Raw genomic sequence first — 15,904 nt, 5'->3', positions numbered from 1 at the left:
CCATATTCAGATTGCTCAATTAATTTATTTATATCCCATCTTTGTTATGCCTAACACAGGATTAGAACTCACAGCCTCCTGATGATTGGCCCAAAGTCACCCAGCCGGCTTTTTTTTTTTTTATTGAAAAAGTTTTTCAAATACAAATTTTTCCCCCTTCCCCCCCCCCGCTCCCTAACCCCCCCTCCCCCTTCCCTCCCCCCATGGCTTCTACAAGATGAAATCCAAATTAATATCACATTATATAATACTTTACCACCCTTTTACACCACCCCCTATGTGCTAAACATTTCTTTCTAACATTATTATTATGTCCCCCATATACTATACGTTTCAAAACAACATTCGGCTATGAAACTATATAATAAATCCTAATTTGGCATTTATTCTACTCATAATCTACCCATTTCCTCCACCCCCATATGTATATCTCTCAATTCAAATCTTTTAAGTATATTAATTTCTAGACATAACATCCCTTTTGCTAAACTAAGCAATCAGTAACGTTACCTATCACCTTGTACCATATCAATTTTATTTCACCCACTTTCCTACAGGTCTACCATACATAATATATTTAATATCTTTATTCTTCTGCCCATATCACTAAAAGATATTTCCATATATAAGTAAAACCCTCAAATAACTTTAAATTTGTATTCCATGTAGTATCTTCTGTAATGTCTTTCAACTAGATTGTTAATTCCATCGACCATGTTAGGGTAACATCAAGTCCTGCTCCAACAGTATATTCAGTATCTTCAATTACCATCTGCCCCCATCATTAATAAGTATTTCTGTATATGAAAAAAAAAAACCCAAGTGACTTTATATTTATATTCCATATGGTATCTTCTGTAATGCCTTTTATCTAGATTATTAATTCCGACAACCACGTTAGGGTAACAACCAGATCATCTGCATGCCCCAATTCCATAGTTCTCTTGCATTATAGCTCCACATATACATAATCCATTTTTCAGAGAGTCCAAAATAGAAAGTTCCAATCCGCTCAATTACAGGCCATCTTCCACATCCCAAAAACACCAGCACTGCAGAGATCTGTTATTCTTCTCAAAATAGTATAAGTCTGTAATTTGCCTCAGCTATATTTTCATGTATCAGCCTTCTATAAATCCCGCTTATTATATTTAATCATCTCTTAAATAACTGGCATTAATCTGTTGGCTAAAAAGAATTGTAGTTTAAATTTTTTTAGTTTTGTAGAACCTGCTTCTTCTTTTCTTAACTTGTTGTGGTTTAGATCTCCACCCTGGTTGCCTTTCTAGGACTTGTATATCAGCTGATTGAGTTACATGCTGGTCTTTAACTTGATAAGACATCAAATCGAGATCCAAAGCCGCCTCTCTTATATTTATAGGTGATCCAGCTATAGCCTCTGAAGGAGAATCCAAAAGCGGCTCATCCAAAAAGCCCTCTATAACTTGTCGTTTTTCCATTACTTCCATCTCCATCTGCTTAGCCTGAGTTTCAATCTCTTGTTCATTTTGCTTTTCTTTATCCCCCTCCTGTATTCCTGACACTGATGACATACGTGGAGATGTTGGACCCATTTTAAAAACCTTGTAGTAAAATTCTTCCGCTTTTTCAACAGTGTTTAATTGATATCTTTCTCCTTGATATCTCAATATTATACCAACTGGAGCATCCCACCTAAATGGGATGTTTTGTTTCTTTAGCTCAGTCACCAAAAATCCAAAGTCCTTTCTATCTTTTAACATCTTGGACGGCAGCTCTTTATATATCCAGATCTTCATTCCATTCATTTCTAGAGTGGAGTTAAAAGACTTTTGCACAATATCATTTCTTATTCCTTTATCAGTAAAATAAATCACCACATCTCTAGGCAATTGTCTTTGCTTTGCCACCCAAGAATTTACTCTGTAGGCCTTATCAATCTTACAGAATACTTCTTCAGAGCTGACCTTTAAAATCACAGCCAGAACTTCAGCAGACATCTTTCTCAAGTCCTCACTGTTGTTTTCCTGTATTCCTCTCATTCTGATCGCAAATTCCATGGATCTAAATTGCATCATTGTAACTTCATTTTCAATCCTTTGCTTTATATTATCTGCATTGTAAGTCTTGTGATCAGCTTCCTTCATTTTAGACTCTACTTCTGAGCTATTTTCTTGAATCATTGTCAAATCATTTTCAATTCTTTGTATTTTATTATCCAGATTATAAATCTTATAATCAGCTTCCTTCATTTTAGACTCTATTTCTAAATTAATATCTTTATCCATCTTTAGAATTACTTCTGAGAAGCTTTTCAAAGCTGTTACAATATATCGCTTCAGGTTATCATACTTTTGTTGAACCAACTCTTTAATTTCCTGTCTAAATTTTTCAAGATTCTGGTTCATAATCTCATCATGTCTCGCCAACTCCTCCACAACAAATTCCTTTAAATCAAAACCATTCTTCTGCATCTGCGAGCTCAAAAATTGCTCTTGTGATTTATAAATGGGGGAGCCCCCCCCCCCCACATCTTGGTTGTCTGGCTTTGTCAGTTTTAACGCCATCCTGCCACACAAACAGACTCTTTTTAAAGAAAAAGTCTTCTCTCCACACAATATCAATATCAAGTCTCTAAGAAAGGAAGAAGCATGAAACAGAATTTTTTCTCTTCTCTTGTAGCCAGCGCTATTGCTTCAGATACTTTGTAACATATTAAACCATTCAAACGGAAAAACTTTCGCTTTCAGCTTTCTTCTCAAGCCTCAACCAGCCGCCATTTTAAACTTTTTTTATTTCCCTTTTCACTCTTTCTTCATTCTTAAAATCAATCATAGGGTTGTTACAAATACTTGCGATTTAGAGTCCCAAATCCGGATTTCATCCTGCTTATTCAAGCAATCTGTTAGTTTTCGCTAATTAGGTTGGTCACATTGTCTAGCTCTGCAAAGCGCAGAGTTCTCCCGAAGCCCGGAGCAGCGGCAAGCTGGATAGGGAGCCTCATCTTGCTTCCTCCCCTAGAGTAAAAAAAAAACTCTGGGGACTTCGCAGAGGGCTCTACCTGCTCTCGCCGGCTCACCTCACATTTCCTTAAGGAAACGGAGTTTTTCGAGCCGCCTCCCAGCTGTAAGGGCGGCTCTTTACGGGCGGCGGGGGTGGCGGTCCCAAAAGACCGTCTAGCGACGGCGGAAGCCAAACCGGAAGCCACACCCAGCCAGCTTTTTTTAAAACAAGTTTTATTGATTTTTTCTTTCACATACATATTTTATGAACAGAGTATTGACCGAATCATATCTTATACAACTTGTCACATCCAAATACAACTTACATATTTCAATTTCTGCCAAAATATTCTTTTTCCCTACTTTTTTATCATGTCTTAATACCTTCTATACTTATTATATCACCATCCGCACTTCAAATCCTAATTTCTTAACATTATTTCAATTAATTATCTTATCCATTGTTAATCATACATATTCTCTTTTAACTTACATATTAGTTCATTCTTCCTCCTAATAAGTTTGAGTATACTCGGGGTTGCCCTTCTACCATTCCATCTCCCTTATTTTACAACAAACCTTCTTCTCTTTTGCCTCTTTCCCTTCCCTCCCTTCTTCTATCCTTTTCTACTTTCCTCCTCTCCTTCCCCTTCCTTTCCCCCACTCCTCCTTTCTTCCTCCCTTTCTAACCTTCTCTCCTACTCTTGTTTCCCCTCCCTTTCTTCCTCTCCTTTTCCCTGTCTTCTGTTCCTCTCTCCTTCCTCTCTTCTCCCCTCCTTTCTATCCCTGTACTCCTCTTTCCATTCTCTCTCCATTGTTGTATTTTTCAAATCAATATTTCCCAAAATGGTATCTGAGCAACCCCGATTTTTTCTCCATTTATTGAATATATTTCTCAAAATCCCCATCACATTTTTTGGTTATTAACAATGTATTTCATCTTATTCCATTCTTACATTGAAACCTTTTAACTTAATTAACCTTCCACCTCTTATTTTCCTTAATTCCTAATTTCTTATTTTAACATCAATTATTTTATTTCATCATTTACAACATATTTCTTATTCCAACATCAATCAGTTATTTTATTTAATCATTTACAATATATTTTTTCAAAGTCCCCATCACACTTTTTAACATTTCAATTTTATATCTTAATTTCAGTTATTTTCATAGTTAAACCAGATTACATTTCATATTACATCTGCTGATCCATTTTACAATAAACAATATACTTCATCTTGTTTGCTTCTTATATACAATTTCTACTTTTAACACAGTTCCCTTAAATCAACTAATATATGCTTTATTTCCCTTCCTTCTCTCCATTATTCTTCCCCTTTTAACCATTTTCTTTTCGTCTCTCCAAAATTCCGCTTCTTAATATTTTTCTCCCTTTATCCCATTCTCTTGTCTTCTTCGTCTTCTTTTTCTTTTTCTTTTTATATTTATTGTATCTTTTCCCCTGAATCCTTTCTCTAACTTTTAAGACTGTTACTCTCATAATTCTCCCCGTTTTTACCCAGTCCTTTCCCATTTCCTTCTCTTCTCTTCTTTTTTGGGGGATATTCCCCCCATCCATTCTTTTTTTGTCACTGTCAATCCCAGTGTTATTATCTATCTTTTTATCTTCAATTATTTTCCCTTCAACATCTTGCTTCTCATTTATATTTTCTTTTTCCTTTTTTGTGTATTCTAACCAGGCTTCTGCTTCTTTTTTTTAAAAAAAATAATCTTTATTTACATTTTCCATTAAAAAAGAAAGACAACACATCATATAAATAACAAACAAGACAGCACAACAAAAAAACCCCAAGCATATCTATATGTAGTACCTTAACAACCTAATATTCGGTACTATATATCTATATTATATTCCGGAGAAGACAGAACAACTTGTATACCTTTACACATCAATTAGGTCTATCCGACCTCACTTTACTTGTATAGTATAAGTTTCTCAATAGATACAATTCCTCATCTAGTTTGGGTTATAATTTCCTCTTCTTTAACCACATATAGAATTTTTCCCAAGATAAACATGTTTGTGTTTGGTCTCTGTCTTTTAGTTTTTTAGTCAATTTATCTGCTTCCGCACATTCCAAAATCTTCTTTATAATTGCCTCCTCTGATGGGATACTTTGATTTTTCCAAAGTTGAGCATACGCCAATCTTGCCACTGTGATAATGCGTAATGCAAGATACCATGAGTCTCTTTTAATATTTTCCGGCTTGGAGACGAGCAGGCATGTCTCTGGTCGCCATTCGATCTTTTGATTTAAAATCTCATTAAGCCATTTTTTTATTTTTCCCCAGAATTTTACTGCTTTCGGGCATGTCCACCACTGATGGTAATAGGTGCCATGCTCAAACCCGCATTTCCAGCATTCAGCAGACTGTCCAGTGAACATTTTAGCTAGTCTATCGGGGGGAAGATGCCACCTATATATCATCTTGTAGATGTTTTCTTTGTAAGCCGTAGACACTACTAATTTCATATTCCTCCACCAAATCTCTTGCCATTTTTCTAAATGGATTGAATACCCAAAATTTTTCCCCCAGGCAATCATTGTATCTTTAATTATCTCCTCATCTATCTCTATTCTCATCAGCAATTTATAAGTTTTCGAAATCATGCCTTTTTCTTGGCCCATCAGGATTTTGTCTAATTCTTGTAACTCACCATTAATACCTTTCCTATCTCTATCTTTTTTATATTTAGATTGGATCTGTAGGTAGGTCCACCAATCCACTTGCAACCCTTGGGAGTTTAATTCCTGTTTAGATTTTAATTTCCCTTGTATGTTTAGCAAATCCTTATAAAGGATAAGCAAATCCAATAGTCAGTGACTCCATCACTGACTATTGGGGGCGAGTTCTTGGCCCCCACAGAAAGGGCTCGCAATCTGGGTGTCCTCCTGGATATGCAGCTGTCCTTGGAGGAACATCTGACGGCTGTAACCAGGGGGACTTTTTATCAGGTTCGCCTGATTCGCCAGTTGCGGCCCTTTCTTGATCGGGATTCCCTGTGCACAGTCACTCACGCCCTCGTCACCTCTCGCCTTGACTACTGCAATGCTCTCTACATGGGGCTCCCCTTGAGGGGCACCCGGAGGCTCCAGCTGGTCCAGAACGCAGCAGCGCGGGCAGTGATGGGAGCAGCATGGCGCTCCCATGTAACACCGCTCCTGCGCGAGCTGCACTGGCTCCCGGTGGTCTTCCGGGTGCGCTTCAAGGTGTTGGTTATCACCTTTAAAGCGCTCCATGGCATAGGGCCTAGCTATCTTCGAGACCGCCTGCTGCTACTGACGACCTCCCAGCGACCCGTGCGCTCCCACAGAGAGGGCCTCCTCAGGGTGCCATCAGCCAAACAATGTAGGCTGGTGACCCCCAGGGGGAGAGCCTTCTCTGTGGGGGCACCTACCCTCTGGAATCAGCTGCCCCCAGAGATAAGGAGAATCCAAGACCTCAGTGCCTTCCGCCGTGCCCTTAAAACCCACTTTTTCCAGCAAGCCGGGCTGGCTTAGGAAGAAATTTTTTTAAAATTTTTAAATGTTTAATTGGTTTGTGGTTTTTTAAATTTTGGGCCAAATTTATATAGATTTTAATTGTTTTTAATATTTGTATTTCATGTTTTTAATTCTGGCTGTGCACCGCCCTGAGTCCTCAGGGAGAAGGGCGGTATATAAATTGAAAAATAAATTGAAAAAATAAATTGAAAAATAAAATATATTCCAAGACCGAGTGGCTGTGGCTTCCGGCGTCCCGATATAGCCAGCTGGTGCCATCGCTGGCTATTGGGGGCGAGTTATTGGCCCCCACGGATAGGGCTCGCAACTTGGGCGTCCTCCTGGATGCACGGCTGTCTTTAGAAGAGCATATGACGGCCGTGGCCAGGGGGGCTTTTTATCAGGTCCACCTGATTCGCCAGTTGCGGCCCTTTCTGGATCGGGACGCCCTGCGCACGGTCACTCATGCCCTTGTTACTTCCCGGTTGGACTATTGTAATGCTCTCTACATGGGGCTCCCCTTGAAGAGCACTCGGAGGCTCCAACTGGTCCAGAATGCGGCCGCGCAGGTGGTTATGGGCGCAACCCGTTGTGCCCATGTGACACCCCTCCTGCGCGAGCTGCACTGGCTTCCAGTGGTCTTCCGGGTGCGATTCAAGGTGTTGGTTACCACCTTTAAAGCACTCCATGGCATAGGACCTGGGTATTTGCGGGACTGCCTTCTGCCGCCGATAGCCTCCCACCGACCAGTACGCTCCCACAGAGAGGGACTCCTCAGGGTGCCGTCGGCCAGGCAATGTCGGCTGGCGACCCCCAGGGGGAGGGCCTTCTCTGTGGCAGCTCCCGCCCTCTGGAACGATTTGCCCCCGGAGATAAGAAGGATATCAGATCTCCGGGTCTTTCGCCGTGCCCTGAAAACTCTTCTTTTCCAGCAAGCAGGGCTGGCGTGAACCCCGCCCCCTTTTTTAGTTTTTAGTTTTTAATTGTTATTGTTTAGTTTTAATCTGTTAATGGGTTTTAATTCGCATTGTTTTAATTTGGGCCAAAGTATATAATTCTTTTAATTAATTTTAAATTTTGTATTGTTATGTATTTTAGTTCTGGCTGTGCACTGCCCTGAGTCCACTAGGAGAAGGGCGGTATATAAATTGAATAAATAATAAATAATAATAATAATATATTAATTTTTTCGCAGGGTTATAGAGTTTGGGGTATGTCAATGCTTCTAGGGGTGCTATCCAGCACGGTGTTTTAGTATAATATTTTTTACTAACTTTTTTCCAATTTTGAATTAAGATATTTCTTATGTAATGTCGGGTGAACCATTTGCTTTGTGGGGTATTATCACGCCAAAGTGCCATATGCCACCCCTGTTGTAGGTCGAAACCTTCTATTTTAAGAAGACAGCTATTACCTAAAGTAATCCATTCTTTTACCCAGGCTAATAAAGCGGCTGAGTAGTAAATCTCCCAACATGGTAAACCTAGGCCTCCTCTTTCTTTTATCTCTTGCATCATCTTTTTTTTAATCCGTGGCTTCTTCCCCTGCCAAATAAATTTGGTTATTATTTGGTTTAACTCCATGAAAAAAAATTTTGGTAAATTCGCTGGGGCGGTTTGGAACAAGAAATTAAACTTCGGTAAAACGTAGGATTTCACTGTTATTACTCATCCTAGGAGTGAGAGTTGTATTTTACCCCATTTATCTAAATCTTTTCTTGTTTGAATTAATAGTTTATTATAATTGTCCTCCTGTATGCTCGAACATCTGCCAGTTAGCCAAATTCCCAGATATTTAACTTTATTAACTACTTTTAATCCAGTCATTTCCTGTAGGCCTTTCTTAACTTCTTCTAAAATGTTCTTAGTTAATATATTTGTTTTCTTTTTGTTAATTAATAAACCTGCTACTGCCCCAAATTCCTCAATTGTCTCTAATAGATATAAACAAGATTCTATGGGCTCTTCCAAGATAAAAACCATATCATCCGCGAAGGCCTGTGTTTTATATACCTGTTGTCCAATTCTAAGTCCTTTTATTCTTTCTTCGTTCCTTATTTTACGCAATAATGTTTCTAATGATAAGATAAAAAGTAAGGGGGATAAAGGACAGCCCTGTCTTGTGCCTTTACCAATAGAAAATTCTTCTGTCAGGTCCCCATTTATCAGTAGTCTGGCCGTTTGTTTGGAATAGATAGCTTTGATTGTGTTTCTAAATCTTTGTCCAAAGCCCATGTGTTCTAGCTGTAATAATATAAACTCCCAGTTGACTCTGTCAAATGCCTTCTGGGCATCTATAAAAACTAGTGCGACCTGTTTGCCTGGGTGTTCTTCGTAATATTCCAATACATTTAGCATGACTCTCATATTATCTCGTAATTGTCGTGATGGTAAAAATCCATTTTGGTCAATATGTATAAATTCATTCAGGAAGCCTTTTAATCTGTTTGCTAGAATTGTGGTAAACATTTTGTAATCTGAATTCAGAAGGGATATTGGTCTATAATTTTTTATATCTGTTGAGGGGGGATCCTCTTTAGGAATTAAACTGATATTAGCCTCCCTCCATGAGTGGGGGATTTCTGCTTTCCCCAGGACTTCATTAAATAGATCTTTCATATGTTCTCCCATAACTTCAAACGTTGTTTTATATAACTCCGCCGGCAGCCCGTCTTTACCAGGCATTTTCAAATTTCCCTGTTTCTTTACTGCTTTTTCAATCTCCGCTAAAGTAATTTCCTCTTCTAGTATTTCTTTCGTTAAATTGGGTATCTTGGGTAAGTCCGAATTCTCTATATAATTTTTTATCGCACCTGTTGAAATCTCCTCTCTTTTATATAATTCTTTATAAAAGTCCACTGCAATTTTTTCCTTCCCTTTTTTGTCTTTTATTAAGTTCCCTTCCCTATCTTCTAATTGATCAATTCGTCTAGTCTGTTTTTCTTTTTTTAATCTAAATGTGAGCCATCTTCCTAATTTATTAGCTGATTCGAAGTGTTTTTGTTTTGCTGCCTTTATCTTATCTTTCAATTTATCCAGCTCCAAGAGATTAAGCTGGTGTCTTAGTAATGTTATCTGTTCTTTAACTCCTAAAGAAAGTGGGTTATCTTGTAGTTGTTCTTCAGCTTTTATTAATTTACTTATTAACTCGCCCTGTTCTTGTTCTTCTTTTTTGTGTTTAGTGGCCCCATGTTTAATAATAAGACCTCTTATAAAAGCTTTGGCAGTGTCCCAAATTATTTGAAATGGCATTCCTGGTGTTTTGTTTTCTTGAAAGAAAAGGGGTATTTCTATCTTGAGCTTTTGTATAAATTCAGTTTCTTTTAAAATCTCTGATCTCATCATCCATCTCTTTCTATTTTTCCCCTCTTTCTTTAATACGGCTAGTACTGGGTTATGATCTGCCCAATCATTCGGCATAATTCTGATCTCTGCCACTTGAGAATTAAGTTCTTGTGTCATCCAAATCATGTCCAACCTGGACCACGATTTGTGCCTAGGAGAATAATAAGTGAATTGTTCATTTGTCGGGTTGTGCTCGCGCCAAGTATCTTTCAATCCTAATTCATCTCTCATTTTGTTACAAATGGATGGTAAGATCTTCTTGTCTTGTCCTCCGTTTCTTTTTTTTTTGGTTTTCCCCTGTTTTGTAATCCTGTGTCCTATTAACAACTGCGTTAAAGTCGCCCAGAAGACATACCTGCTCGTATTCCAAGTCTTGGATTTCTCTTCATATTTTTCGGAAGAATGATTTGTGTTTAGTATTCGGGGCATAAATTCCTATCAATAAAACTTTATTCTGTAGTAATTCCACCTCTAATATTAATATTCTTCCCTCTTCGTCTGCGAATAGTTGTTTTGGCGAGAGATATTCCTTTACATACATTGCTACACCTCTCTTTCTCTCCTCTGAAGCCACTACAAACAATTTCCCTGCTTTAGGGCATTTCAGTAATTTAGCTTGTTATAGTTTAATGTGTGTTTCTTGCATACAAATTATATCCACGTTGGCTTTAACAATTTTAGCTAGTATGCGTCTTCTCTTTGTCGGAGCATTGAGGCCATTGACATTTACCATCAAAAGTCTCACTCCTTGGTCCATTTCTATCTGTTAATCCCTTTAGTTTTAGCTGCTAAGCGAGTCTCAATCCCGTATTCTTCTAATTCTCCTTCCTCCCCCTTCCTCCCATCTCGCTTCCCCTTTCCATGGTATGCTTGTGTTCCTCTCTCATTTCTCCACTCCTCCTTCTGGTCTCTCTGATTCTCTTTTACTGTTTCTTTGTCTTTTTCACTTTCAGTGGGTCCAAAGAAGTTTTCGCAAAATTCCTGTGCATCCTGTATATTCTCGATTTTAATCTTCCAATCTTGCCAAGTCACCAAAAGCCCTTCAGGTAGTAACCATCGGTATGGCGCATTGTGTTTCCTTAATTGCGAGGTTATGAATTGATAGCTCTGTCTCTGCTCTCGCACCCTTCTAAGGATCTGTTTTAGAATTGTAATCTGACGCCCTTTGTATGTAACGTTTTGATCCCTAGCCTTATGAAGGGTTTCATCTCTAAGCGCCTTTTTGGTGAGTCTTACGTGGATTTCCCTTGGCAAATTATGACGTCTCGCGTAGTTGGTGTAAACGCGATAGGCTTCATCTATCTCACCATAAGACGTCTTCCTTCCTTTTCCCCACTACTTCTGCGATCACTTCTTCCACAATTTCCTCCAGCTGTTCCTCTCTGTCCTCCACCACATCTCTAAAAATACTTCCTCCTCGAGTTTCCCAACCGCTTGAGCACATCTCCTTTCGCATTTATCTATCTGGGTTTCAACTCTTTCAGTGGTTTTTTCAACCTCTATCAATCTCTCCTCATGTTTAGAAAGAGTTGTTCTCATCTCTCCCAGTGTCTCTTTAATTTGTTTCATCTATCCTCTTAATTCACTCATCTCGGTTTTCAGGTCATCGAAATTTTTAGATGTCACTTCTTGGTTTTTCTCCATTAATTCTTGAATATTTTGGAACATCACCTGCATTCCTTGCATTGTAATTGGTTTCTCTGTTATTGGTAGGTTTTCGGATGACTTTCTTAGCCCTGGAGGTGTTGTTATCGGCGAAGACGCCACTGTAGAGGCTATATGTTTTTTCATCACTTTTGTGGAGGTTACTGTGGTAGACATATTGGTTAGGCAGAGAAAACTTTTCCAAATTATCATGCACTAATGTTATGTAGTCTATTTAAGTTTGCACACTCAATTCAGCTTTTTTCCTTGCTTCGCTCCTACTAATGTTCACTCTTAATTCTATATATTTATGACCATAAATCAATTCAAATTTATCTTGTCTATCTACAATTAAATAAGGTCTATATATATGTATATACAAATTATTATATCAATTTATGTTAAATAGTAAATCTAAGTAGGTAATTATATACTCAATCAATTAATCCACAATTATTATATACAATTAATAAATATTGACAATATTAGTTATTAGTTAGATCTTCAGAAAGACATTAGTCTCCAATCTTGATTCAGTTTGTCAGAATAGTTAAAATAAACAGGAAAGGGCTCACTGTCACACTGAACTCTTGGGGAGGAAGGGGGATCAGGAGAAGATTTACCCCCTAATCATCGTCCGCTTTATACAGTTAATAATTCACAGTATATTATTCTTTTGTCAGCTGGGATTCAGTTATTATCACAGCTAAAAGCTTTCATTAACTCCAATAATCACCATCACGTAATCCAGTTAAGTCGTACTTCCGTTTCCCTCCAGTTCCACAGCAGCGAGATCGTCAGAAACTTAGTAAGTAAAAGCTTCCTTCACTTCTAATCTGGGCTGCCGCTATTCTCTCAGGTCGCTGCACATTCCCTGCAGTTTTGAGTTCAATTTCCTTCTTCTTCTTGTCCCTTCTCGTTCTGTCCTGTCTCCCTGTGCCGGTCAAAACCGCAGCATCATTGGCTTCGGGGCCGCTATTTCGCAGCCCTCTTCCTGTTCTCCGGGTCCTCAGAGCTCGCACTTCGTTACGGCGGGGGGTCGCACTCCCTGTCCTCGCCTCCGAAGAAAGCCCCTCTGCTCCCCCAACCTCTCCGGGGCTGAGAATGGCAAAAAAAAGCCGCGGAGACTCCAGAAAATCGTTCGGCACAACGGAGCTCGCGCCGCGCCGATCTTCCGCCCTGACAGCTGCACCGGAAGGCTTCTGCTTCTTTATTACCCTTGAATGCTTCACGCACATTTTTAAGTATCTCCATTATTTCCTCATACTCCCCATGCTCCATATTGTCAATTCAAAAAAAAATATATATTTTTTATGCTTAATTAAGGTTCAAGTCCATGTAGTCTCTTTTTTTTTAAATTTCCAAATAATATCTAGTTCAAATATTTATCTAGTCCACTCCAATTTGAAGCTTTGTTATTTTTCACCTCCTTTCAAAGTCAAGACCCAGCTGTTTAAAAAGAAACAAATACTCCTTAAAGTCTCACGATAGTCAAGGTCATTGCTGTTCCTTCAATTTTCAAAGCAATCATTGTAGTGCTTCTTTCCACCAGCAGGTGTCTCTCTCCAATCCACAAATCCCAAGACAACAAAGTAACATGTTTACAAAAATGTTTTAAATCCACATAAAAAATACTTTCTCTTCAATTTCTTTTCCTTTTATTGTTTTTCTCCAAATTCCGTTTTAAATCCAATTGTAAAATTTCCTTTCTTGTGCTTTGATATTTTAGCTTCCTCTTTGTTCTTCCTTCCAGTATCAAAACTATCACAAATAATTCAAATCTTCATTAAAGAGTGCTTTCCCTCGGTTTTCTTTTTCCTGTATTATTTTTAATTTCTCCAAGTCCAATTTTAAGTCCAGGTAGAAAGTTTTCTTTTTTGGGCTTTAGTCCTTTAACTTCCTCTTTGTTCTTCTCCCTCCAATTAAAATTCCCAAGTGCCAATTAGCCGCTTATTTCTGCACTGGGACCTCTTTTAAGATTTTAAAAAATTCCTTTTTTACCTGTGAGTTGGCCAGTCACTCACCTGGTACCAATACTCCATTCAAACATCGCTCCTGTACAAAATCTTAGTCCAGTTGCCCCAGCTTCAGAGCGGTCGTTTTAATGGCTGCCACCCCTGCTGCCGGTTCAGAGAGCTGCCTCCGACCCTTCAAGGAACTTGCCTGTTCCTCTTGGTCATCCGAGGTGCCTCTCCTTCTTCACCATCCCTACAAGACGGTTCCGGTCTGAAGACCCCCACAACAGCCGTTTGTCTGGCTGGATTTTCGCGAGGCTCATTGGAGCCCACTATTTTCCAGCCAGTCTCGCTGCAACGCTTCTGGTTCCTCACCTAGCCGGCTTTCATGGTTAAAGCAAGACTAGAAATCACAGTCACCTGGTTTCTAGCCTGGTGCCTTAACCACCAGACCAAACTATCTCTCCTTTATTCAAAAAGGAGTGAATATCTGTATCAAAAGTGGGAAGTCCAGAGGGGGTGTGCTCACTATAGCTATCAGTCTCTTTTTAAAAGTGCCTGCCATCAACAAGGTCAGCAAGAGAGCCTGTCCAAACACGGCACATCTTTACTTGGAAAGATCATTTTAAAATCCATTTAAAACCCTCTGCCAACTGCATGTGTTAGGCCCTTTGAAGCGTGCACTCACAGAACCAGTTGTTAAACTGGTTGCAGCCCACTACTGGATTTGACCATGAGTATCCTCAGCCTGGATGATGAAACCATTCAGAGATATGGCCATCAGCATTCATGTACAGTGCATTGCTTCTTAGAGCAGAAAAATTGCCCTGAATTGGACAGAGGACCAACTGTTGTCAAGTCCGTGTAGGAACTGCATACGAACATTTAAGTGATGCAGAGCCTTGTGGGAAATTTTCTGAATTATCTAGTGTGCAATGCTTATGTGATACTTTCTTTCATATGTCACTTTTTTCTTCTTTCCCTCCCCCTGCCCCCCCCCCTTTTTTTCCCCATGTTGCATCAGGATGAAAAATATTGGAACAGGCGGTACAAGAACAATGAGGCAGCAAAACGCTCAAGAGATGCTCGCCGCCTGAAAGAGAATCAAATCACTGTTCGGGCGGCTTTTTTGGAGAAGGAGAACGCAGTCCTTCGCCAAGAAGTGGCCAATATCCGCCAGGAACTAACTCACTACCGCAGCATCCTCTCTAAATATGAATCTCAGCACAGCACCTTGTAAAATCCACAGCAGGGCGCTGTGGTCTTCTCCAAGATCCTGCTACCGAGGTGGTAGGGCCATCCTGGTTTTTCAACCCAGACCCCCTGTCTTCCCAAACCAGGCAAACAAATAATCCAACGACAGATGTTTGGAACGAGGGAAAGGTCTGCGGTGAGCACTTTCTACCTGCAGGGACTAACCATGGTTCTGGGTGTACAAACAAGAGTTCCTGGGTGGGCATGGCCTGCCCCTCACCCAGAACAGGACAGCAGCCAAGATGTTGAACTGGGCATCGTAGATACCTGGAAGACACAAGGGCTCTGTAGCACGGTGGAAGATGTATTGCACACACTAACATACATGTGCACGCACGTTCTCTCTACACCTGTATCTTAGGGTTTGGCTTGTTGGTGAACTCTCGATCCAAAGGGCAATTCAATCGGAGACTGTCACGTCTGCAAACCACTGTCCTGTGGGGGATTTGGATGGGACTTGGATATGGATGACCCAGGAGCTCTTTAGGCAGATCTCAGTGCCTAGGCTCGGTCACACAAATAGTTTTTTTCAGCAGATGATTGCACAGTTTAACCCTTTCTCATTTCATTCATCGACTGTGGGGTTACGATTAAGGGACAGGCAAGCCAGCTACAAAAGTGGATGTGATATACAGGTTTTCTGGGCTCATCCCTACCACTATGATTTTACATGCCCCTTTCAAGGAAGCCTCGAAGTCTTGGACACCCTGAATGGAAAATCCTTCTTTTTGAGATCAGTAACCATCAAGACTCTTCTGTCTATAGAACGCCAAATTAAATCAAACGGGTTGCTTACTCATTTTATTTCCACACTTGGCCGAAGGGGACTTTACATCTGATGGCAAAGCTAGTGGTCCTTACTTTGTTATATTATTCTCTGTTTTAGTTAAAAAAGGCAAGTGACTGCATCTGTCTCCTAGCACTGCCCAGTTGTAGTGTCATATGTACAGAAATGATAAAACACGAGACCTCATTTGTGTCCCTTCTAAATATGAAATTTATATACATACATACACACACACACACATACAGTATATATAAAGTTTCGTTTCATCTCTTTTTGTAAAACAGACAAAATGTGTGGTTGCTGTGTGTGTGTATATATACTGTATGTGTATATGTATATACACACAGCCACATTCACTATAGGCAAGATTTATGAGATTAAACTATGTTCTTCTATTAAGGGAAGAATGGTTCTTTCGTACAGAAAGGGA

General features: G+C 39.6%; 1 protein-coding gene across 1 annotated transcript in view; it reads left to right on the top strand.

The window, feature by feature from the left end:
* Positions 1–15,698, top strand: part of DBP (D-box binding PAR bZIP transcription factor) — an 82,612-nt gene extending 66,914 nt beyond the window's left edge. Inside the window, exon 4 of the mRNA XM_070944385.1 lies at positions 14,458–15,698. Within this exon, the coding sequence (XP_070800486.1) occupies positions 14,458–14,673 (216 nt within the window). The 3' untranslated portion in view covers positions 14,674–15,698. The remainder of the gene's footprint in view (positions 1–14,457) is intronic.
* Positions 15,699–15,904: the final 206 nt, after the last annotated feature.

Source organism: Pituophis catenifer, unplaced genomic scaffold (genome assembly GCF_029215685.1).
Source record: "Pituophis catenifer annectens isolate HBS135680 unplaced genomic scaffold, rPitCat1.0.hap2 SCAF_5, whole genome shotgun sequence".
Taxonomy (NCBI): Eukaryota; Metazoa; Chordata; class Lepidosauria; order Squamata; family Colubridae; genus Pituophis; species Pituophis catenifer.
This window is presented reverse-complemented; position numbering and strand designations above follow the sequence as displayed.